The sequence below is a fragment of the Anneissia japonica genome, unplaced genomic scaffold, assembly GCF_011630105.1.
Source record: "Anneissia japonica isolate Jap-2015-1 unplaced genomic scaffold, ASM1163010v1 scaffold287847_len925385_cov155, whole genome shotgun sequence".
Classification (NCBI taxonomy): domain Eukaryota; kingdom Metazoa; phylum Echinodermata; class Crinoidea; order Comatulida; family Comatulidae; genus Anneissia; species Anneissia japonica.
The window spans coordinates 718543-743667 of NW_022731638.1; the positions used below are offsets into that span (position 1 = coordinate 718543).

The 25125-nt window shown below is 33.6% G+C and overlaps 2 protein-coding genes across 2 annotated transcripts in view; one reads left to right on the forward strand and one right to left on the reverse strand.

Moving 5' to 3' along the window:
• Window positions 1-7091, forward strand: part of LOC117115480 (alpha-N-acetylneuraminide alpha-2,8-sialyltransferase-like) — an 18050-nt gene extending 10959 nt beyond the window's left edge. Inside the window, exons 5-7 of the mRNA XM_033259319.1 lie at window positions 79-168; window positions 831-1075; window positions 1930-7091. Of these exons, the coding sequence (XP_033115210.1) occupies window positions 79-168; window positions 831-1075; window positions 1930-2150 (556 nt within the window). The 3' untranslated portion in view covers window positions 2151-7091. The remainder of the gene's footprint in view (window positions 1-78; window positions 169-830; window positions 1076-1929) is intronic.
• Window positions 7092-12131: 5040 nt separating this feature from the next.
• Window positions 12132-21891, reverse strand: LOC117115493. The gene is made up of 6 exons (XM_033259338.1): window positions 21789-21891; window positions 17994-18020; window positions 17557-17649; window positions 15962-16001; window positions 15111-15271; window positions 12132-13495 (listed from the first exon to the last, which is right to left on the reverse strand). The coding sequence occupies exons 1-5, from the start codon at window positions 21889-21891 to the stop codon at window positions 15136-15138; spliced, it is 399 nt and encodes a 132-aa protein (XP_033115229.1). The 3' UTR covers window positions 12132-13495; window positions 15111-15135.
• Between the last annotated feature and the right edge of the window lie 3234 nt (window positions 21892-25125).

Below are 25125 nucleotides of genomic sequence, written 5' to 3' on the forward strand. Positions count from 1 at the left end.
TTGATAACTTTAATAATATGTATATATATATATATAAATTTAATAACTTGATAACTTTAATAAAATGATTCTTCACAGGTGTAATGCTCCTCCGATAAAAGCATTCGCAGAAGACGCTGGAAAAAAATCAAATCTGACGACTGTCAACCCATCTATCTTAAGGAGAACGTACGTTTGTTCTTGAAATACCGTAAACCCTCGAACAGAAGCCCAGTAGGTTAGGTTACACAATAGATGTTACAGTGGACCTATCTATTTGATATATAGGATTCCCAAAATTTAGACCATTCATTTTGAAAGAAGCCTCCCTCTGTACTTTGCAAAAGCAGCCTCGAAAAGAAGCCCATCTCCCATCTCGAATTGAAGCCCAGGTTCGAGGTTTTACGGTATATACTTTGCTTTCACATTCATTTTATTTCAGTATTGAAGCATAAATTACTTCCTTCAGTGCATGTCACTAGATTCAATGCTTGGGAATTTGGTGCAAAGCAATGTACATTTTTCACTCCTTTTTTGTGTTTTGTTTTTGTTTTTGTTTTTTTGTTTGTTTGTTTATTGCAATGCTGATTGAATTGTGGAAATATGTCCAAACCAATCCAATCCATTCCTATAATTCACATACTGATAATACTTACTCATCGAAGAACTCTGTCTTACATTGAGATTTTATATTTTGATTTTTGTGTGTGGGTGTGTGTGTGTGTGGTGGGGTGGGGGTGTATGTGTGTGTGATCAAATGTTTAGATATCTCGAAGGCATGATCAATTTATAAGTGTCTGTTCTAGCTGTAATTTCTCCATGGTCCGATAAACTTTTTTTTTTTTTATTAGTTACAATAAACTACAAACAAGAAAAGATCATGGAAAATATTTGAATGACATGCTTCAATACAATATGCATCTCTGGTTACCTACATTTGCTGCAAATTATAACGTCAATTTGTGCCTACGGGCTGATAAATTGATGAAAACGTCAAAAAAGTATCCAGTGCACATTTTGCATGGACATCCCCATCATTTTACTGAAGTTATGAATTTTTGGAAGCAAAGAGGCATAAACAAGTTCATTACAACAGGTAAGATACTATGAAAAAGAGGCTAACAGTTAATGCGCAATGAAGTAAAACTGTTTCACGTTATATACAAATACGAGTACAGTGGCGATAAGTGTGGAGCCTTAATGAAGAAGCCGGGTGATAGGCCTACCTAAAGGCCAAAGAATGATCAGGTTACAGGGCACCTTAAGCTTTAAGTTATATACCGGTACATGTCTAATTAAGTTTATATAGTTGTCCAAAATGTGTTCAACATTTGTTATCGTTCATTTTATTTTCAATCAAGTAGTCAGTACATTATGGATTCCAAGTCCTTAGTCCGAGAAGACGTGTATTGGAAGGGCTCACGTTAATGCCTAGTAAAAAAAAAAAAAAAAAAAAAAAAAAATACAGAGCAGAACTAAAAACTGTAATAATAAATTATGGAAATCAATCCCAAGATAATAGGCAAGCAATAAGTAATTAACTAATAAATTGTCGGCAACACTAAAAAACTTTGACGGTAAAAAGGCCTATGACAAACAACAGAGCTGTTAAAACAAAATATCGGCAACGTATCTGAGTGCACACTGCAATCTTAATAGTGACAGTCTGGAGATTCTGGGTTCGAGTCCCACCCGAGAACAACTTGCGATTTTCTTTCCCAATTGTTTTCACACGTACTGAGTATTCAGTACATTTCCACTTCAGGTAGGGGAAAATTACACCTATAATAGTGACATTTGGCCTATATAAATGATAAAACTATTATTTATTGTTATATTATTATTATTATTATTATTATTATTATTATTATTATTATTATTATTATTATTATCATCTTCATTATCAATATTGTAACTGATGATATAATGTGGTGTTTGTTGCTTCTGTAGGTTTCTATATGACGAATGTAGCCCTGCAATTGTGTAACGAAGTACATTTGTACGGTTTCTGGCCGTTCAACGTGGATCTGTACAACAAGGAAGTTGCGTATCACTATTTTGACGACACTCAACTTGGTATTGGAAAAACTTTCCACAACATTAGCACTGAATTTAAGGTTCTATTAGAGTTACATAAAGCTGGGGCTTTAAGATTGCATTTGCGTTGCTAAACATAACGTTACGTTCGTTTGGTTTTGTAAAACATTTTCATTCAAACCGACAATAATAGAAATAAAGTTTAATGACGATTTAAAGAAAATTTCACAATGGGCATCCATATGGACAGTTACATTTAATGAGACAAAAACCAAAGCAATTCATTTTAAGAAAAATAATGTTCATAGAATAAATTTAATGTCCAATTGCAAGCCTATTGACTTCGTTACAACGTTTAAACATTTAGGTATACATTTTAGTAATGACCTAACATGGACATACCATGTAAGGCATTTAATTAATGAATCTAAGCAAAAATTAAATTTATTGGACCGGGTAAAAAAATTATCTAGAACTACAAAAGAGAAAATTGATTTAACTTGTATTCGACCTACTCTTGAATAATTATGCTTCCATTGTACGGGATGGAATTTATGGCTGCTTATCTGACGACTTAAAACTTTTACAAATTAAGGCCTTTCGATGTGTACTGTAATTTTACAACTGACATTTCTCCATATAATTTTCGTAATATTAGAAATCTTAAATTAAAAATTCCTAGAACTAAATTGTATGAATTTCCTTTTGTCCATTCAGTAGTTCAATTCTTTATTAATTCACTAGAAAATATATAAACATCTGAATCATTTCCTGTTTTGAGAAACATGCTACGGAATACATATCCTTCGAAAAAAATGTTTTTATAATATAGGAAATCGTGAGATTAATATGATACATACCCGCATCCGTCTCGGCTTTAGTAGCTTAAGTTTTCATTTATTCAACTATGGTTTAATATATAACCAATTATGCAATCATTGTGGCTTAGTGGAAGATCAAAATCACTTCTTTATTGATTTTCAAAAGTATGCTGCTCAGCGAAATATTTGTTTACTCACTGACATCTGGGACCTTTTACTTTTATGTTTAGAAACAATCCTAATTTCTATTATTAGATTTGTCTTTTTTAACAATTAATTTAGTTAGAAGCAGTACAGACTTAAATGAAAAACAAAACAAATTTGTTTATTATTTGAGATTGTCGAGAATAATACTGTATAGGATAATTTTAAAAATGATTTTGTCCATGCAATTTTCAAAGTTGTTCCCAAGTGTAAGGCAAAAAGAAAATTTAAATGCCCATGGATTAATAAAGAAATCCTCAAGATTATTAGAAAGAAAAAAGGTTAATACAAAGCTAGCTGTCAAACGTTCTCAAAATCCCAACAAATGGCTTATTTATAAAAAAAAAAACATAGGAAGCACCTTAAGTACTTAATTAAGCGATCTCACCACAAATATATCTCTGAGCTTTCTGAAAAATTCTGCGATCATGGAAAGCTTTTTGTCATTTTGTACTCAAATCCAGGGCCAAACCGGTTGCAAATGTTTTAAAATATAACGGCACCTTAGTTCAATAATAATCAATAATTACAATAAATTTTTATTCAATCAATTTCCTTTATTATATACTTTTTTTTACAATTCTCAATTCAAAGATTGATTGAAAAGGCATCAATTACAAGCAAGCTTTAAGTTTTGATGCCCAACAAAGAAAGAACAATAATAACTACAAAATAAAAAGGTAATAATAGAAGACGATTCATCTATAAATCAAGATTCTTAAAAAAAAGTGTAATGATAATATGACAAATACAATGGAAAAAAAGTAAAATTTCGACCAAGTACAGTAAAGTTTTATATTTGTTAAGTAGTCTGTTATGTATTTCTCTTTTAAATAAACTAATACTTTGTAGATTTTTTTATATTGTGTTCTAAGCCATTCCATATTTTGGCGCCTCTATTGCTCATACTGTTTTGTCCAATTTTTGTTTTCATTAATACAGTGGTAAAGTTTTTTTTTTATTTCTGGTTCCATAGTTATGTGTATCTTCAATTGTGCGAAAAAATGTATTGAAGTTAATAGGACGCTGTTTATTATGAAATTGAAAGAGTAATATTGTCATATGCTTTTATAGCGATCAAATATATTTAATGTATTTGTTTGTAGAAATAGTGGAAATGAAGGATGATGAAAATGAACTTTGCATATAATTGGAAGTGCTTTCTTTTGGAGAATGTGAAGCCTGTTTAATTTTGTTGGATTGAAGGGGCCCCATAAGACTATTGCGTATATTATGGAGAATTATGGATTTAAATATTTGTAACATTATTGAATAGGGTAACAAATATTTTAATTTATTCAAGATTCAGACTCAGATTCAGACTCAGATTCATTTTATTTAACCAAAACAACTTAGAAATAACAAAAATCACATTGTATGTATTATTAATGATAAGTTAGGAGACTCTCATTAAGACCAAAAATAGGCCGCTATCATGAGAGCCATCCCAAAATACAATATTGATAAATTTATTACAGTATATGTATATGTATATTCACACACATACATATAAACAAGCACAAACTTCTACACACAAATTCACAAAGACTGTACACATACATATACATATACATATACTGTACTCAAAAATATAAACTGATAAACACCAAGAGATTTAAACGCATGTTTATATAATCAATAAAAATAAAAAATAAAAAATAAAAAAAGATAAATAAAGATAAATAAAACAAGACCTATAACAATCTATGAACTCAATCAATGAATAAATTATTCAACAATACAGTATATTAATAGGGTTCTTAATGGGATAAAGATAATGTGTGCAATAAAATATACTTTCTTAGTTTTATAAAACTTTTCATAGCAAAATAAAAGCAATTCAAATAAATAACGAGGCCAGAACCTTTAAAATGGAAATATCTTGAAGCATTTCAGTTACGATTACATATGTAACAGTTAACAATATGGCAGAACTGATCGTATTCACCAATATTTTTTTTAGCATAATTAGCAAAACCAGACATTAGCTATGCGTTAAAACCTTAGAAATAATATAATTTGGTGTTGTATCAACGATTCTTGAAATATTATATCTAATGCATTTGGTTGTAAAATCATGATTCACTTTCGGTATTTGGAAATTGTTCCTACCACGTGTATAGTAACTATGTATATCATTAAAAGATGTCGGAATCATACTTGTGAAATATAAAGGAAGCTGATCATTTTTAAATTTAGGATAGAACTTAAGGGTTTGAAGCTTATAAATATCACTTATTTTCAGTAAATTTAGACTTTTAAACGTTCCTATTACCTTTGAGACTTTATTTGCGATGGCATCAATATGGTTATGATATGATAGAAATCCATCAAGATTTAACTCCTAAAAATTTTATATGAGTTACTCTTTCGAGTACAGAATTATTAATTGATAATTGTACATTAGTAAACTGCAATGTAGCTTACTATTGCGGCCTCTAAATATGATATATTTTGTTTTTTGGTGTTGACTGTCAGCTTATTTGCTCTAAACCATGCTGACAGGCGGTGTAATTCATAATTCATCATATCACATGCGTATATAGGGTCATTATGTTTTAGGAACATATTGGTATCATCCGCAAAGATGATGAGTTCTATATCTTTGCACACCGAAAAAAATGTCATTAATAATAATAGGAACAAAAGAGGACCAAGGAATACCAAGAGTCAGTTCTCTTTTTACGGATTCCCCAGGTTCTGATAGCAACATATTGTGTTCTGTGGGCTAAGTAACTTTTGTACCAATCTAATACAACACCCCGTATGCCATAATATCTCATTTTGTCAATAAATGATTTGTGATCAATTGTATCGAATGCTTTTGATAAGTCTAAAAATACACCTATAATAAATGATTTGTTTTCAATAGCTGACGTTATTTTTTCTAGGGTTTGTAATAGGGCGTGAATTGTAGAGTGTTGTTGCCGAAAACCATATTGAGAACTGTTTAATATGTTATACTTGTTAAGAAAAGAAATAGTCTGATCATAGACCACTCTTTCGAATATTTTTGAAAGACAGGGTAAGATTGATATGGGTCGATAATTATCAATGTTATGTTTATCCCTACTTTTGAATACGGGTATAGTTTTCGCAATTTTTAATTCATCAGGGAAACAACCGGTTGTAAGTGAAACGTTTATCATGTGTGTAATAGGCTTAGTAAAGTAAATATTATTATGTTTAATGTAATTAGCGCTTATGTCATCGTGACCTTGTGCTTTATTTGTTCCAAGTTTATGAATATATATAATTATTTCTTCTTCAGTTGTAGGCCTAAAAAACATTGAATTAAGATAGTTACCCGTCAAATATGACGTTGGATTAGGCCAATTTGTCTGGATATCTTGTTCTAGATTATCAGCTAATTTTTTCCCAACGTTAACAAAAAAAAAGTATTAAATGCTTCAGAGTTTGCATTTGGGTTTGTGTATGTCTCTGATTTATCAGTGACGTCAGTCGGTTAGGTTTTTTGTTTCTTCCAAGAAGTTGATTAATTCCATGTTTCTTTTAGATTATTTTTATTTTTTTCGAATTTATTAATAAAATATTCTTTTTTTCTTTTTCTAATTATATTAGTAAGTACGTTTCTATATCTGGTGTATTTAATTGTATTTTTATTCGATGATTTTTTTTTAGATATTTACTATATAACTTATTTTTAGTCTGGATTGCCTTGGCAATCGATTCGGTCATCCAAGGAGATTGTGATTTATTGACTCTAAGTTTCACTTTTTTTAGGGGAAGCATTGATTAATCAATGTTTGTAATGATCTAGAGAAGTTTCCATACGCTTGATTTGCTTTATTTGAACTTGAAACATCTTCCCATTCTTGCTTTTGTAGTTCATGTTTAAAAAAAATCGTTGTTATATTTTGTATTTTCACGTATAAATACATATTTATTGTCATTATTTTTGTAGTGTTTTCGGATGTGTCTATACAAAATATGGGGAAATGATCAGAGATGTCTGAGTAAATGATTCCAGTATTAATAGAATGTGTTTGATAGGAGTTTGAAAATATATTATCTATTATGGTAGCAGTAGTTTCTGTGAATCTCGTTGGTTTGTTTATGAGAAAGGAAAAAGACTGAGATTGAAGATTGTCTAGGTGAGAAGCTATATTGCTATATGTCATGTGTTGGCTTATATCTATGTTGGTTTCCCCACTAATGTATGCTATTTTATTTTAACTATTTATTGTATGCATAACTAATGATAACTGTCAAGTGAAAGTTTATTAATTTGTATCAGGGGGTCTATATACAACACCACATGATATTGTCTTATTATGTACTTTAACGTCAATAAATATAGATTCAGCTTCGGACAATATCAATGGAAGGTCACCAATCAATGGAAGCGTGATCCCTGTACATAAGTCTGGTGTAATTGATGATATATCTAACCACCGTGCAATTTCCCTGTGTTCAGTTGTAGGTAGCTGGGAAAGACAGTTAACAATCATTTAGTGAATTATCTGAACCAACACAAACTTATATCTTCTAACTAGCATGGCTTTGTTGCTGAAAGGTCATGTACAACCATAATTGAAATCACAATTTTTGGATGAGCGGAGTCCTCGTATTGATGTTATAATTTTTTTTTCGACTGGAGTAAAGCAATTTGATAGAATAAGTCATGTTCTTTTAATCAAGAAACAAGTATGGAATATGTGGTACCTTACTACGTTAGTTCTCGTCATACATTAACGAGAGATAACAGTGTGTGTTGTTTAGAGGAGCCATCTGATATTTGTAATGTCAAATCAAGGTAATTCAACAAATTAATAAATGTTCTGTATCTATTCAAATGTTCGTTTTGTGCACCTTAGTCCAACATTGTCAAATTGATTAACGGCTGTTCTCGCAACTAGTATCGGATTGTCAATGCCACACTAAAGATCAATGGGCTGTCCGCACGCGCTATGTTCGAGAGCGGAGATGTGCGTCCTGTTGAATTACCTTGGTCAAATCAGGTGTCCCTCAATGGTCTGTACTAGGTTCAACGCTTTTTAACCTAGGCCTATGTGTCATCTAATCTGTACCAATATGCTGACGACACAATCAATTTTATATCTATTAACTGTCGTCATATCGACAATAAAAAATGTACACATTTTTATTCCCGTATAAATGGTTTTAAATTCTCCGTTTTTATAATTTTTTGGAAAATTAAAAAAAAAAATTAAAAATAAATAAATTTAATTTAAGGATTTTAAAATATTCAAAAAAACGGTACACTTAAAAAAAAAATTAAGTTAACTTAAAACACAAACAACGCGATAGGATATGAAGTTTCGAGAATAACTTGTATACTTGTACTGTATTTTCTGAAGCGCCGCTCGTTTTTGGGTTGCTAAAATCAGCAGTTGTTACAATCGCGTCACACTCGGGCGATGACGAGGGTGGGGGAGGGGGAGCCAGGGCCCCAGGCGCGAGAAGCCCCGATATTGTAGTTAAAAAAAAATATAATATAAACTATAATACCGTAGTTTCATCAATGGGGCCCCGACAGTTTTAAACAAGCTGGGTTCTGATGTTTAAAATCATGCTTCTGATTTTGTGATCAATCTGCTTTGCATTGTATATAGGCCCTACGTTAATATTAAAACATGTTTAGTTCTCACTAAAATTGGCTTATTCTCTCTACTTATTTACAGCTGGAGTACATAGGCCTACTGAAGGCCTATACCAGTCCGAAAGTCATGTACCATTCTATGTTCTCTAACAACGGAGTTAACACATAATGTTTTAATCTCCATCAAATTTAAAAAGCATCCCAAATCCTTCATTTTGGAATGTAAGGAAATAGATAGTGCTTTTCCTTTGTTGGATCGATCGTAACTCCTGATTGTAGCAACCCAAAAACGAACGGCACATCAGAAATACAGTACAGTATACCAAAACTTTTCTCAAACCTTATATCCTATCGCGTTGTTTGTGTTTTAAGTTAACTTTATTTATTTATTTTTTATTTTATTTTTTTTTTTAAGTGTACAGGTTTGGAATATTTTAAAATCCTTAAGTTAAATTATTTACAGTTTTCTTTTTATTTTCAATGAAGAATAAAGGCGATCGTTAATATCGATCTTGGTACAATGTAAACCTGTAATCATATGAATACTTATACAGAATTTTACTATAATAGGCCTAGACTAGGACCAGGCCTCCTACTATATACAGGTCTAGTCCAAGACCTTGTTGTAAATCTCAGCCCACATATGTCTAACCTATTATGCCAAGCATAGGACTCGTGATCGCAGTACCCTGACCATTAAATTAGACGCACTGGGAAGCGTTGTTAACGGCATTGGACTGCAGCGAAAAATGATTCCCCCATCATAATGGAACAGGCCCACATAATTCTTGGCTGATTAGTTTTGATTTACATTTCGCAAGTCTAGTGCCATACGCAGCAAAAGTCAATTTATAGTGTTGAATGCATTTCAAACCAGACTGGTTTTTGATTTACGTTTTGGAATAGAATTTGGAGGGGGCGATTGATCGAGTCAGACCTACGTTTTGAATTTGAATTACATTTTAAAGAAATTAGAACTACATTTTGAAAAAATTGAACTACGTTTTGAAAAATTAGAACTTCATTTTGAGAAATTTACGCCTACCTTTTGATAAATTAGACATTTAAGTTTGCAATTACATTTTGATTTTAACATTGACTTTTGCTGCGTATGGCACCCCATAAAACAGAGCCACTATTCACAGTTTGTGTTAGTATGGGGTATTCCATTTGACAATACAGGTTGTATTACTATACACTATATTTTACTGTTCCACAATTTTTTTAAGTGTGCTTACCTCGTCTATTCACCGAAGGCACAATAGAGTGAAACAAATAGCTTACACTAATCAGGGTTTCATTCTATTTCAACACAATTAATTTAGCATCATAAAAACAAAACAATGAATGACTTACCATGACACAGGGAGGAAAATTGATTTTTTTTTAAAATACATACAGATTCTGTATAATATTAGTTGGTTAAAATATTAATATCGTTTTTCAGTTATTGTTTAGTAGAATTTGTCGAAACTTTAATTTGTCGAAAATTAATAAGCTAAGATAGTATAATATTCTTGGCATCGAAATGCACGCCATCCTGTCGGGATTCAATATTTCGACATTAATTAGGTCATCATCAGGAATGAAATATTGAATCCCGACATGGTGGCGTCCATTTCGATACTTGGGGTACGTATAACACGTTGTTGAATCATTACACCATGGTGTTAAGCACAAAGATGTCATAATGCAAGTAACACGGTAAAATAATATGATTAATGAACTGTGCGGACCTTCTATCGTGAATGAACATTATCATGAAACACTATGAGAAATTATTTCCAAGATATTGTTCTAGCAACCTGCACATAGTCAAGTTAAAAGATGAAGGAAATGATTGACATATCTGGATCAACTAGAAAAAGATACTACGTAATTTACTAAGATATGTTGTTTCCACAGCCATGATGGAACGAGATAGATGGAAGCAGTTGCAAACAATTCTTGATCGACAAATTTATATTATAACTTTTTAAGATATTTTGCTTTTTTGCTTATTATGTATTTTGGGGTGGCATTTTATTTTTCCCATACAGTTAAGAAATTATAGAGGGCGCTATTTAAGGTAATTTAACTGATAACATGGATATGCAGCATCCTGACTTCTCCCTCGCGAGTTGCCAAGTTGTACTTGTGGACGAAAGTGTATGAAAGCTACGGTGGATAGTATAGGTTTGGGTAGGCCAAAAGCTCTGGTAGTCGACATAGTAAACATTAATGGACTATTGTAATAATAATATACCTATGCCTAGACACTATTTACGTACATCATGATCTTTGAAAATATAAAAAGCAGTGCGATACGTTGACTCGAGTAGTAGTAGTAGTAGTAGTGTAAAGAAATAGCATAAATACTAACTGCTATAATACTAATGATGAAGGATTCTATGTATTGTTTTAATGTTGATTGTTCGTTCATACAATATGAATAAAAGTAAAAGGCCTAGATTTATATTGCAAGCATATATGTTATAAACATCAATTTTACCAAGACTGACGATATTTTACTGAATATATGACGTACTCTTTGGCTGTCAACCCAATTAAAAAAAAAGTTAGTATCTCATTTAAAACGATCAAAAACGGATGGAAGTAAAAAATATCTTTCAATGATTTACAAACGGTTCTATAAAAAAATTACCAGCCAATGAGTCATGCAAAAGTACTCCGCGTAATTTGTCTTACTATATAGCCTTTAGAATCAATACTTTAAATATAGGGCGTACAATTGCTACAAACACGTCATATCTAGGACTAAATATACTTTAGTATATAATTTCGTTCGCCACAAAAAAAAAAGAAAAAAAAAAGAAATGAGAAAGTCAGTGAGATTTCAAATTATCGGCGAATGTTTGTATAGGCCTACTGTACTTCGAGTAATATTTCAACCTCGATCAATACGCTCGACCTCGCGTGCCATACTAAATTAGTGATTATAATCACATCGTTTGGAAACAAACAAATCATGGCCTTATCAAAGCTTTCGAGGATTCGTCACTTAAAAACAAATCCATACTACAAGTTATGTGCAGAATATGCAGTTATGCTTCTGGATGGCCGGAAATTGCTGGGATGGGAAAACTAGACCTATTTTTTTTTTTTTTTTTGGTCCGACTGCCCGACGAGCTTTGGCAGATGATTTTTGATGCCGCTAGCATAAGAGCCACCCATGAAAACCTCAAAAATCTAAGAAAATAATAATAATAATAAAAATAATAATATTAATAATAATAATAAAAATAATATTAATAATAATAATAATAATAATAATAATAATAATAATAATAATAATAATAATGAAGTTAATGATGAGTATAATTTCGAAGACTATGATGATGATGGTGATAATAAAAATATAATTAACTTAATATAATTAATATAATAATTATGATAATGGTGATGTTGCTAATGATGATGATGATGACAATATAAATAATATTAATAATAATAATAATAATAATAATAATAATAATAATAATAATAATCGGCAAACATAAACGACGCATTTTATAGTAACATTTATTTTTCTACAATATCATATTTCGGAAATATAAACAGGATTTTTTTTAAAGCTAAGTTATTAGGCGATTTTAATTTATGAATTTTTAAAATGTTGCAAACGTCAAGAGAACTAACTACCTGTCAATCAATCAATTAATCAAGAAGGATTATGCTACAAACTGAACAAATTGAACAAGCTAATAACTGCATAAACGATTTTTCAAGTCGTTAAATTATTTTGTTTACGTTGGTTATACTACTTAACTTTATTAAAAAACAAAAACTAATTTACAATTAATTATATTTTTACTAATAAAAATCAAATTACTGCCGAAGATTCAAATAATAGTCGAAATTGACTATACTTGATAGCGTTTATTTCCCTTTATTATCCTTTGAAGTTTGCTTCTTTGTAAATTAATTAGGAGCGGGAAATCAGTAAGGCATACTACGTCAAATAACAGATAATTAAAAAATCTATCAAACAAGGAGACAAAGTGTCACTACGTAACAAAATTTATACATCAAATGACAGATAACAAAACAGCTTGAACAAGAACACTACATTTAAATTTTTAACTAAAACTGACAACGATCTTTACATCTATCTAATATTTCGATTTAAATTGTACAAGTAAATTTTATTTCACGCTCATGTAAAAATAGTGTGGATCGAGTAAACACTGGCAGTCACTGCGTCGTACGATGGTCCAATTTATATGTACAAATATATTTTTTTTAATGTTACGCTCATGTGAACAATAGTTGGGAGCTTTCGATTGCACGACGATGGTAGGACGTATAACGTAATGACGTCACTAAATGGCATATGCGCATGCGAGAACGTTAAGTTTTCCTCGTCGAGTAGATTCTAGAAAGCGAATTTTGCCAAATCTACGTATGCAGAGAACGTAGGACGCCCGGTAGGAAGGTCACAAATGAGTGATTTCGTTAGCGTCGTCGCGCAAATCGAAAGCTCCCTAATGTAGATCGAGTAAACACTGGCAGTCTCTGTTTCGTACGACCGTCGGCCGACGAATCCATCTCCGTTGCCCGTGAGCACTGGAGGGCGTCACGTCGTCTGCTGATTGTCACTGGCAGTCTGAACGGATCGTCATTAAAAAAAAAAAATCACTTGTGTGCGCGTTGAGGCATTGCGGCCTAGTCTCCATAGAATCGCGCCGGTCGACGACCATCTCGGGGGCAGTGAGTGCCCGGTTTAAACATTAACTAGGCGTCGTTTGGAAAATAAAACCGTAAAATCAACCGTAAAAATTAAATGATAAAATATAAGTCAAGGAGAGTTGTTCTTGTCACTGCTTGTTGCCATTATTAACCGTCAAATGTTTTTCATACCATGGTGTTCCTGCAAAAAACAATGTACTAAATAGAATAATAAAAGCATACCGTTGGAAAAAATGGTTCATCTCTGTAAAGATACAAATTTGATTAGCAACAGTTAAAAGGTAAACGTAAGCTTCAATGCAAAACAGATTAGAATTTATCTTTATTTTATCATGATTTTATAAAAAAGTATGTCTTCGAAGACCCTGTCTCGTTATATGCTTCTAAGAAGGGGGGGGGGGGGCGGGTCGTATCATTATATGCTTCTAAGAAGGGGGGGGGGGTGCGGGTCGTATCATTATGATCTCTGTTATTTACTATGCATCAAGGACGAGTGATGTGCAATTACGCATGCGCAAAAGTGTGAAGATTTAGACGCTTTATCGGACTTGAATTACAAACTAAGCCAGTTGGGCAATTTCTTGCACACTCACAGATACCTCCTCTTTGATTTTCTATCCTTTTAAAATATCTCCTGAGCGGAACGTAGGCGGAATTACGAGTTCAAGTAACGTCTAATTACATGGGATCAGAAGGCTGCAAAGAGCTTCTGATTGAGGTTTAGAGACCAAAATCGGTGGTGTTGAATAAAACTTTTTGTGGTAGTGTATCACTGAACTGTTGGTACGGTACAATTATAGACTTCCCACCACAGGTCCCTTATTTTTTTTCTCATTATGGACAGGCCACACGAACCGAGTAAGTTCTTTTAGAGACGGATAAGCAGAACAGAAGACATTTACATAGCTGGAACAGGAAAAACTGAAGCCACCGACGCAATATGCTGGAGCCCAGTGACGTACAAACTCCAGCCAAGTGCATTTGCATTTGTTTAGATTATTTATAAAAACAACGATTCTTGCAATACTTAATATTAATAGATTTATATTCTACAAAATGATGTTTTTTCACATAATTTTTCGACTCAACACCGCTGTTTGTGCAGTTTACAAAAGCACAAGCAGTGTCGTGTTGTTGATTTTGCGCTAGGATGACGTTTTTGGGCTTACTAACCGAGCTCCTTCGGTGGCTTTACTTAAACCGGTCAATGAACAATCAAGCTATGGCAAAAAATTAGAAAAAGAGTATAGGACGCCAATTAAATTCGTATGGAGCGCACCAGTTTCATATAGGCTTAGATATAATATTTACAGAAAATTACTATCCAATAATGGTGTGATTTGTCGTCGTATACTGTTACAAAAATATTATTACAGTTAGTTGTTTTTAAGTTGTTTTTTATGTTAGAATATAAGACGACAGAAGCAAAACAAGGGAAGGGACACCCTCCCAAATTTTTCGCTGCTTTCTTTAGGTTACTTACCATTACAGTATTACCTCCGCTAACGGAGGTTATGTGTTCACCGCTGTCTGTCGGGCAGTAGGTCTGTCTGTCTGTCTGTCTGTCTCTTGACAAGATTACGCAAAAACTAATGAATTGATCATTATACAATTTAGCGGAACAGTACATGATAATCAAAGAAAGACACCAATACATTTTCGGAAGAATAGATCAAATGAAAAAGTAACGAAAATATTATATGTTTTACTCTAGGGCATTAAAGAAAATAATGGAATCCCCAACCCCTCGTATTCAGGCAGCATTCATGGAGTAACTGCTCTGGTTATTATTGTACCTTAGTAAATTGGAAATTGTGCCATCTAGACCCAAGCTTTCGTATCTGTAGATTTCGGGTTTTCCGAATCATTATCTTCTGGCTTTTCTTCTACTTCATCAGCATCAGCATCAGTTTTTATTTCTTCCGTAACAGGGTTATATAATGTTTTGCCTCCAGATCTAGGTCAAGGTAATAATATTAACAAATATAAATATTAAAGTCATGATGCTACAACAAAAAGATAATCTGAGATTACAAACCCTCGTTATATCTTTTGTATATAGTCGATGCTTGATCAATAATAGCTTTCTTTCCATCTAGCTTCACTTTATGTTTATTCCAATTTTCTTCATTTCGATTTTTATGTTTTTAGTTTCTCATTTCTCATAGATCACACACTCCATGCACCAATCTTCAAAGTTTTGCAAGGATTTTGCTTGTTCTATATGGAACGCCAAAGGGGCAACTTTCAAACAGTTGATTTTCAAACACACTCGGTTTTCAGGCACAGTCCGTTAAGAGACACAGTCAATTTTCGTCAAGCACAGTCATGTTCGGCTTCCCTCAATGACTTACAGTAAAACATTTCTTTAGCTGCCACGTACAAATGCCGTCTCATCTCATTTTAGTGGCTTCTAAATATGTTTATGTAATGAAAATGATATGAGACTGCTTTCAAAACATTTACCTGAACTACCACTGCATTTCTGACATTACGTAAAGAAAATAACTAATCACAAGATAACATGCAACATGCAACCTATCTTCTTTTTCTGGTCCTATTGATATTTTTAACGAAACTACATACTAACTGAGGAAAAGCGAGCAAATCCTCTAGTAAAAACAACAATGATTGGAATAATACTAACTTCTTTGTTGCAGACGACTTAGGGGCAGATGGTGATTTGCCTGTAAGAATAAAAGAAAACAACATTTGAAAATGAATAATAAAGTAGTAATAACAACTATGATACAGTAAAACCCACTTTTTAGACACCCTTATTCTGGGAAAACTTTTTCGTTTATCGATGAGAAAATATCTTTTAACACTATTAATTACCAACCCATACAAGTACAATAAATTCAAAATAACAGTATTTCATTTCAATTTATAATTTGACGACTTTTGAGACATTAATTTAACATTTTATCCTGATATTTTAGATGGATATCAGTAGACGCATTGTGTGTGTTAGTTCCATAAGTAAATTTTAACTCTCAGTCATAGAATTTTTTTCTGTGTACTTTCATATAGCATTCAAATCCATACCTGCACCCTGATTTTTAAGTTAACACGATATTAATGCTAATGTATCTATCACATAATACTAAATCATGGAAAAATAAACTTTTCGTGTTTTAATTACATTTATTTTGACTTCATGTCATAAATGTATTGTATTTGCCATTGCAAATTATTGCTACAATTGTTACTCGTACTTCTGAAGTCAATTAAAAAATAATAATTATTATAAAGAATGTGTGTCATATTTGTACACCTACAGGCCAAATCCCTTATTGAGGAGCAATTTCAAGTTTTCGGTTATGTCCCCTAAATAGAGATACCAAAATTCAGAGGACACTCCCATTAAGGGGACACATTTTTAGTTGTTCCTTTAGTAGGGGTTCTATTGTGTTAACAATTATTTTAGTATAGGCCTAACAATAACTAGTGGCGTAACGATGGGGTCGGAGGCCCTGTGGCTTTTTGAAACTGGAGGCACTTTTTGAGTCCAGGTTGCCAATCCATCGTGGGATTTAAGATGTGCTCGTTTTTTTAATTATGTTTGCATTGTTATTATAAATGTTTTAACGAAGAATAAATGATATAATAACAGTGGTGGATCCAGATATTTGAAGTAAAGGTGCTAGGGAGAGACTTTCACGGTTGGAGAGTCTATATCACCCCAGTCCCATCATGGTTAGGGCTAAGGCAAGAAAATGTATGATTATGGCATCTCTAGATGGCCGGAAATGGCACTCATAGACATAAAATTGTGAATATAAATTTCTTCTTATCTCCATTTAAATATATATTGAAAACTTTAGTGGGGCCCTGGGCCACCCCTCTCTTTATTCTGCCACAGGATATAATATGATGTCCTACATTCGATATCAGAGACACATTATGCCGTTGCCCTTGTGGGTCTGATATAAGAAAATGTATTAATATGGCTCGTCTATATCCGGAAATGGCACTTAAGATTGTGAATATAATTTTCTTGTGATTATTATTAAAATTGTTTGACGGATTTGGTGGGGTCTTTGGCCGATGTGTCCCCTCCTTTAATCCGCCACTGGATATAATATGATATATGCCCTGCAGTTGATTTCAGAGACACATTATGGTATTATGTATGAACAATTCTTTTTGGTCAGGTGCTAGGCCGAGGAACCCACTGTTTCCTGAGAATATCAAGAACAATATATAACAAAAAAAAAATAATAATGAATATAAACTTGCTTTTCTTCCAAGCGAACAGTAAGGCGAGGAGAATGAGACATAATCCAGCAATGCATCCAATCACAATACCAGCAATCACACCACCTTTAAGCTCTATAGAAAGATAAAGATAAGCGATTATCAAACTAGTAAGGTAAATAATTATAAATTGTATTTCGTTTTGTAAATAATAATATTCTGATCCCAATAAAATAATACTTAATTAAATATAACTTTATTGCTTCCCTTTTATAACAGAGCAAAACCGTAAAAGATGTGCAACAATAACAAAATCAGTATAAACTGAATTACTGTGATTAAATATAGCAAGAAAATACTGTCTTTTTGTCTGTCTGATCTACACTGATGAGTCCTTAAAGGACGAAACAACGTTGTATGCAGATTGATTTAACTTAACTTAACTTAACAGACTATATACATAAATCTAAAGATCTTACTTTCTACTGGTTCAGGTGTCGGTTTTCCTGTAAAAAATACAAACAAAATAACAAAGTTTAGTGTTTTTTTGTGGATACATGAATTTAGATTTGGATTTTTTAGCATGAAAACATACAAAGTTTAACGCACGGATTTCTGACGACTTATTTCGACTGGGGCCCTTCTGGTAGTGAATTAGGCATGTTAGTCAAGAGTCATTGGTTAAAAGAAAATCCACTAATATTGTGTTGTTGTTGGACCCTATTGCACATGAGAGCAGTGCTCATAATGGTAGTCTATATAAAGTATATAACAGTACATTGCCCAGAATAACCCCATTTGAATAAGTGCCCACCTACTGTTAAGTAAAAGACTCTTCTTTTCTTCTATTTGAAATATACGTTTCTGGTGTGTCTATCAAACTTAACAATTGACCAGTGAGAAGTTCTCAAAGAATACGCGCTTGTCCCACAAACATACGTGCTTACATATGTGACCCAAGCTCACAAAGGGCTGTAAACTCACACCGCACTGTATTAAGAAACAAGTCTCCATAGCCAGAATAGGCCGTAGAGCGTGAATAAATAAAGTACAACTTTTAATCTTACTATTCCTGAATTTTGAGTTTAAAATTCCAACTGTAAGAGGTAAAATTTAGCCATTTTCGGATGGGAGCTAGTGAAAAATGAATAGAAACTTGTCGAAAATAAAAGCATTTTTCTTAAAACTTGATTTAAGAAAGTTGATAAGACGACAATTATTCAAACGGTCATAACTTCGCTCATTTAACTCATTTTAAAGTAGGCATAAATGATATGTTCTATGCCATTATCACAGAAACTCATTTTGGCCTGAGGACGGGTTTACAGCCCTTTTGTGAGCTTGGGTCACATAATGTTTACGCTATCTTTTTGTGGGACCTAGCAACAATATCTAAGGGATGGGGCTTAGCAGAAAGATCCCTGTATAATAGACCTTTCCGAAGTGTCAATCAAACTTAACAACTGACTAATCAGAACAGCGCTAGGAATACGTGCGCGTCTTACAAACACACGTGTTGTCACACAACGCACGTGTTCGCGTATGTTTTAACACTGCCGTCTTGTGGGACCTTAGCAACAAAATCCAAGGGGCGGAGCTTAGCGGAACGGTCCATCATGGACCTATTCTTATTAATAGGTCCATGGTATAATCATGGAGGTATTTGAGAAAATCACCTGAAAAAGCTCCGCGCACGCAGCGCTATGCAAGTTGACGTTTACGCAATGCCTTCGGACTATAATGTGTTCCCCGTACAAAATGCTCAGCGGCTTTGTTTACCAAAAAATTGAACCTGGCCAATTGAGCACCTTTTCTCAACGCACACTATTACAGTCAATCACTATGGCTGTGCAATCGTTTCCACCTTGAATCAAATACATTTATCTTTCAAGAAATACCAATCATATTAATATTTTCTACAAAACAAAACAAAAATCGAATTTAATGAAACATTTACATGAGTTTTAAAAGTATGGAATTGTTAATTTGAAAGATATTTAATAATATTTATAATCAAACGGTGTATCGTACAACTGCTATGTTTAAGCGCGTGTGTGTGTGGGTTTGTGTGTGTGTTGATAGAGACATAAGATAGACGCCCGGCGGGGAACACATTAGTCGCGTCAGGTCTGGTGCCGAGTGATGTACTCAATATAAGTGCGAAATCCAGAGAAACATACAAAATCGAATGCGCTACTCTACTGTATTTACACTTTCTCAAAACAAACGTAACCCAATATCCGCGTTTATTGCTAACAGACAAACTAGCATATTAAGCTATCAAATCGTAATTATAAAAGTTAAGCGTAAAATCAAGTGTAAAGTCAAGCGTAAAGTCAAGCGATTTGCGAAGAAGTATGGAAATATAATAGGGACCGAACCCATCGTTTCGACACTGACGAATATTATTAGGTGAACGAGTGCCTTTCGCAAATCTAGATACTTGTATAAAAATGCTATTACTACCCAAGCCCGGAAATATACCAATTACTTGATATAATTATACAGGGGTCACTTTTTTCAAAAATTGCAACGTTCATCAAAAATAAAATGTTTGTTTCAGTCTAATCTTGCTATTTTTCAAGCCTAAACAATAAGGTACAGTACGTCAAGTTGTTGCCAAGATAGGAAAGCAGTATACACCCTACCAGCCAGCGTACGTTTCCGGATTATATTTCGTTGAAACCAATGTTTTGACTAGAATCACTACCGGTAACTACTGTAAAATCATGTCACTATACACTAAGGTCACTGTAAAGTAGCGCTTAACATTATATCAAAATCGCTAAATCTGGTTTACCAACGTTCTTAAATGGTCGTCGTCATATTTACAGTGTAAAATAATACAGTCTAAAATGTATACATTTCGATCTACGGCGCAAAGTAGGTCAGACTGAAGTCAAAGTGTGCCAAAATGAATTACTCATTACAGAAGCTAATCTAAGCGAATATAAGATCTATGTAGAGGTTTTCATACCCGTAGAATACAATAAAAGCATTTTCAAATCCATATGACGTCATTTTTGTACTGTTTTCTGATTGGACGATATCAGTTTTCATTGTAACACCTAAATAAGTTCATATTGCAATGATTTTTGAAATGTTTAAGGATGTTTGGGATAAAAGAACCCCTGTGGGAAACTTTTTTTGTATTTTCAATGACGTCATCAAAATGCATTTTTCTGATTGGACGGGGCCAAAAGTGTTTTAGGCATAGGCCAACATTAAACAATTCTATTGTTAATCTTACAGTGAATATAAATGGGTTTTTTTTATAAATCGAAATCGAAATCAAAATTCATAATAATATCAGACAACCTAATTTTACATTTTTAATGTAAAATATGTTTACATCTGCGAATCCATTGAATTCTAAGACGTTAGGCCTACACCAATGTCATGATATATTAATTCCGTACTCAATCATATTAGGCCTATATTGTAAAAGTATCGCTAATGGTCGTTTTATGTTTTTTGATAATTCTCAGTGCAGTGTAAACGAGGAGGCTTTGAAAAGGAACTTTATGGTTCTACAAAATAAAGCATTGCTATCTACCAGGATAGGATGCTTTTTTGCAACTCTTATTTCGGAGTAAGGAGGGGTCTCATTTTGTTATGGAGCTACAAAGATATGGACAATATTTCATCTGTCGTGACGATTCCGATTTGCGCCTCAGGGGTGACGCCAGCGGAGAAGGAGGGGCAGGGTCCCCGTAGAGGAGAGCCGCCCCCCCCCCCCGGCGTTTGGGGAGATAAACTACCAGTACAATTCGTCGGGGAGAAATAAAATGTGTATGTATTTTCTACATATTAGAACGCCCCTTGCAATGCTGAATAAGTACAGTGCGTACATTTTATGTCAACATCTCTTGTACTTTACCCCTGTGCGAACTCTCTGGAAAGATCCTCCCGTTTTTAAGTCTCTAGTGGGTGTTCTGCTGGTGTGGAAAGAATATCTCTGTTCCGTGTCAAAACAATAATAACTTCATCAGAAAATGGAATCCTGTTGTCAAGCCACGAGGTATTTTTAGAAATCCAGCAAACACGTGTTTACGTTCTTATAACGTTCTTGGCGAATGTTGGGGTTAGGTATGTCACAAAATAACGTTTACACAAAGTTGTAGGAACGTGCAAATGTTGTGAAATTATGTTCAGTACGTATTTATGGTTCTACAAAATAAAGTTTTCAACACACTACTGTAATGTTATTGTCACGTTATAATAACGTATTATTGTTTGCTGGGAAGGTCGTTACTTCTCGCGTAGTAGCTCACCTCTCCGTAAGTGGAAACAAGAAGCTTTTTCAAAGTCTTGGATGTCTTTGTATAATTTAAAAAACAATTGACGCCTAGATATAGGCCTTCTTGTAGATATCATCTTAATATTTGGATATTTGGATTATTAGACTGCTCGAAATTTACTAAAGTATTCTAAACAGCAACAAAATATTAGAAGATTTGCTCACTGTTAAATCACGAGCAGTTTGTCAATTTTCGGAGTGCTTTTCCCACGCTTTGCATGAACTGGTTGAGTAGACGCGCGTACATCCTTACTGATTGTGGCTTGCTCTAATTAAATTGTGTCTCAAATGAACGAAAACAAGACTGATAAAAGTGCGTCTAGCTCGCAAAGCTGCAACAAGTAGCAAGTAGCAGCTAAATTTGGTACCATCATAAAGCTAAGGCTATACTGAAGATGGTGTTATTAAAATTAAAGCATGAATCCACATGAATCTATAATTTCTCTCCTACTTTTCTAAAAATATATTTTTAAATATTTTTTCTGTCGTTTAAACATCGATTTATTATTGATGCAAACTTCAAATTTAAACCAAAACATAGATTTTTGTTCCCCAATTTATATACAAGAAACGTGTAAATTTTGAAGTAATTCCGAATTTTCTGTAAGAAACAAAATCTTGTTTTGATATAGTGTAGTCAATTATAGCATTTGAAATATTTATAGAGAAATTTCCGACATTTGTTGAAAAATACCACCCTTAAAATTCGTTTAAATGTAAAATATTTTCAGGATAGATTCACCAGGGTATACCCTTCTTCAATCATGTGAAAAAAGGTGTAAAAGCCATAGTCACCAAAATGGACTTTTGGCACACTTTTATTTCGCCCTGGCCCACTGTGCGGCGGCTACACTCAATAACACCTTCATGGATAATATGCATAATATATAGCATATTTTAACTGATTTTCATGCTTGCACGACAATTTATTTACAATAAACCACGCAATCAATGCAGGACGTGTCGCTTTGTTTCGTATAAACGAGCATGCATTTCTTATCCAAATTGTATCCACATAATATATGACATTTGTAATAGTAAGCAATTATAGTCAGGTTGTGAGTACACCATAGGAAATAGAAGCCGAAAGAGCTAGCCATATTTTGCTGGGGAAAATAATGCCTGCCGGCTTCAGGCAATTTGTGAAGGAAACTTAATGGGCCCTAAGGCTTTTATTTCCTATAGGTCTAATAGTGTACGAAATTGCTTGACTATAAGTTTGTGACATCCTCACCATTCTTATGGCATTTTAATCAAACTGTACGGTTGTAGAGCGTTTGCAATAGGCCCTATCATAAATCCATTAATGCTGGTTGCCATGGTCGGTTGCTGTCATTCCTGTGTGTGTGGGTGTGTGTGTGCATTAGCTGCACCTTAGAATGATTTATTAGTAGTACCAGCAGTACGCGCACTGACACTTCTCACGCTCGATTCGGAAACATAGCCTAGCAACACTGCTAGACTAGGCATAGCCTTACCTTGATTTAGGTTCTGTTATCAGACATAAAAACGTCCAACATGATGTATTCTGTTGCTAGTATTGACACTTGTGTAATATAATAATCATTGGAATTATTTTAGATTTACTTTGCATAGGCCTATGCATTTTTCCTCAAAAAAAAAATCTTTTTTAGTGAAATTTTGCAGGGAATGGGGCTTTGAATAGCAGAAGAATGAGCTCTTCGCATATTTGCATTTAAAATGATGGAACGTCCGCCCTTCCACGAGCAGGATAGATTTTACCATTTTGATGGAATCATGGAGAGTCTACATGAAACAAACGAACCCGAGCGGATCCTTTATTATAAAGCTATAGCGCCGCCGCGCGGATGGGGTAAAATTGCTCTCCGTCCTCCTACAATGTATTTCGACCAACGTTCCACATTATATGGCGAAGCTGCTCTATCTTCTTCTATTTATTATCTTTGGAGATATGAAGATGAATAAATTAGTTGTGGTTAATTAGGGGTTATTAAGTAGGCCGAACTTCCTAGTAGGCATTTTTTAATACGGTTTACCAAAATGTATTTTAAAAAGTATTATGAATTATTTCAGCGTTGCCTTATTTTTTCATTTCATTTGTAAGTCAATCACCTTGTTATCTCATAACCATTATGTCTTTCTTGGCCATGCCTAGGATGGTCTAGGCTTTATTCGTGCTAGCCAGCGCCATAGAGCGAGATTTGTAATTCTCTGTGTGCATTCATAGCTTGGCCGCAACGAAACATTCCTTCACGATGTAACTGTAGTAATATCTCCCCAGCTTTTAGCTTTTTGAAAACGAAACGCAAAGAAATCGGAAGCACTATATCGATTAGTGATCAATCGGGAATAGAAAATTCAGTGCAAATGAAAGTGCATTTCTATATATTTATTCAAGAGGGACGCCTGTTAAAAATCATAGCAAGCATATCAAATGCTTGGTCCCCTTAACTGCAAACGCGCAGGCGTGGAAATCACCCTATCTCTTAACCATTAACGCTTATTTAAAAACATCGCCTTTTTTTACTACAAAAACCGTAACTCATAAACGCAACCTCAGGAATTGACCAGTAAAAAGATTTCATACCAGAGGTTTAACAATTATAATGTTTATTGTTCTCAATTTACTATAAAAGCCCGTTTTAAATAGCACCCTGTTAAAAGCTTCCGTTTGTTTATTTGCTCGAGAACGATGGAAAATCTAAATGTACATCATTCCTGATGGTGACATAATTAATGTCGACATATTGAATCCCGACACGATGGCGTGTATTTCGATACTTGAAATATGTACTATACTATCTTATCTGAGATTAATCAGTGATAGTGATAGACATATTATTTACAGTAGGTGCAGATTCAGTTCCCTGATGAAGTAATTGTTTGTTTTTTTGTCATGAGATGCTATAGCGCCCTCATTATGTTTCGGCGGATGCACGCCGATGGGTAACCAGGATGTTGTTGAATAAATAGTTTTAGTTGAGTTTATATGATTGTTGTCTTCTTTCATTCAACCAGCCTACAAATTAAGGTCTCAACACACCAGAAAACATAGCATGGTGTCAGAAGTGGGATAATAAAAACAGTACAACCCACGAATATTACATTTTAGGAAAAACACAAACGTGTTTATAACGGATTTTCGGCAGTAACTATAGGCGGCCTGACGGCGACAGAAAATCGTGAGTATGGCTGAATTAACAGGGATACGGTACCAACGATTGAATGAACATCTAGTAACCTGCCAGAAGCGCTGAGAAAATTCAAACGTACGGCTCAGCTGATTTAGACCACTACTAGAAAAGAGTGAAGAAGTCAAAGCCCACTAT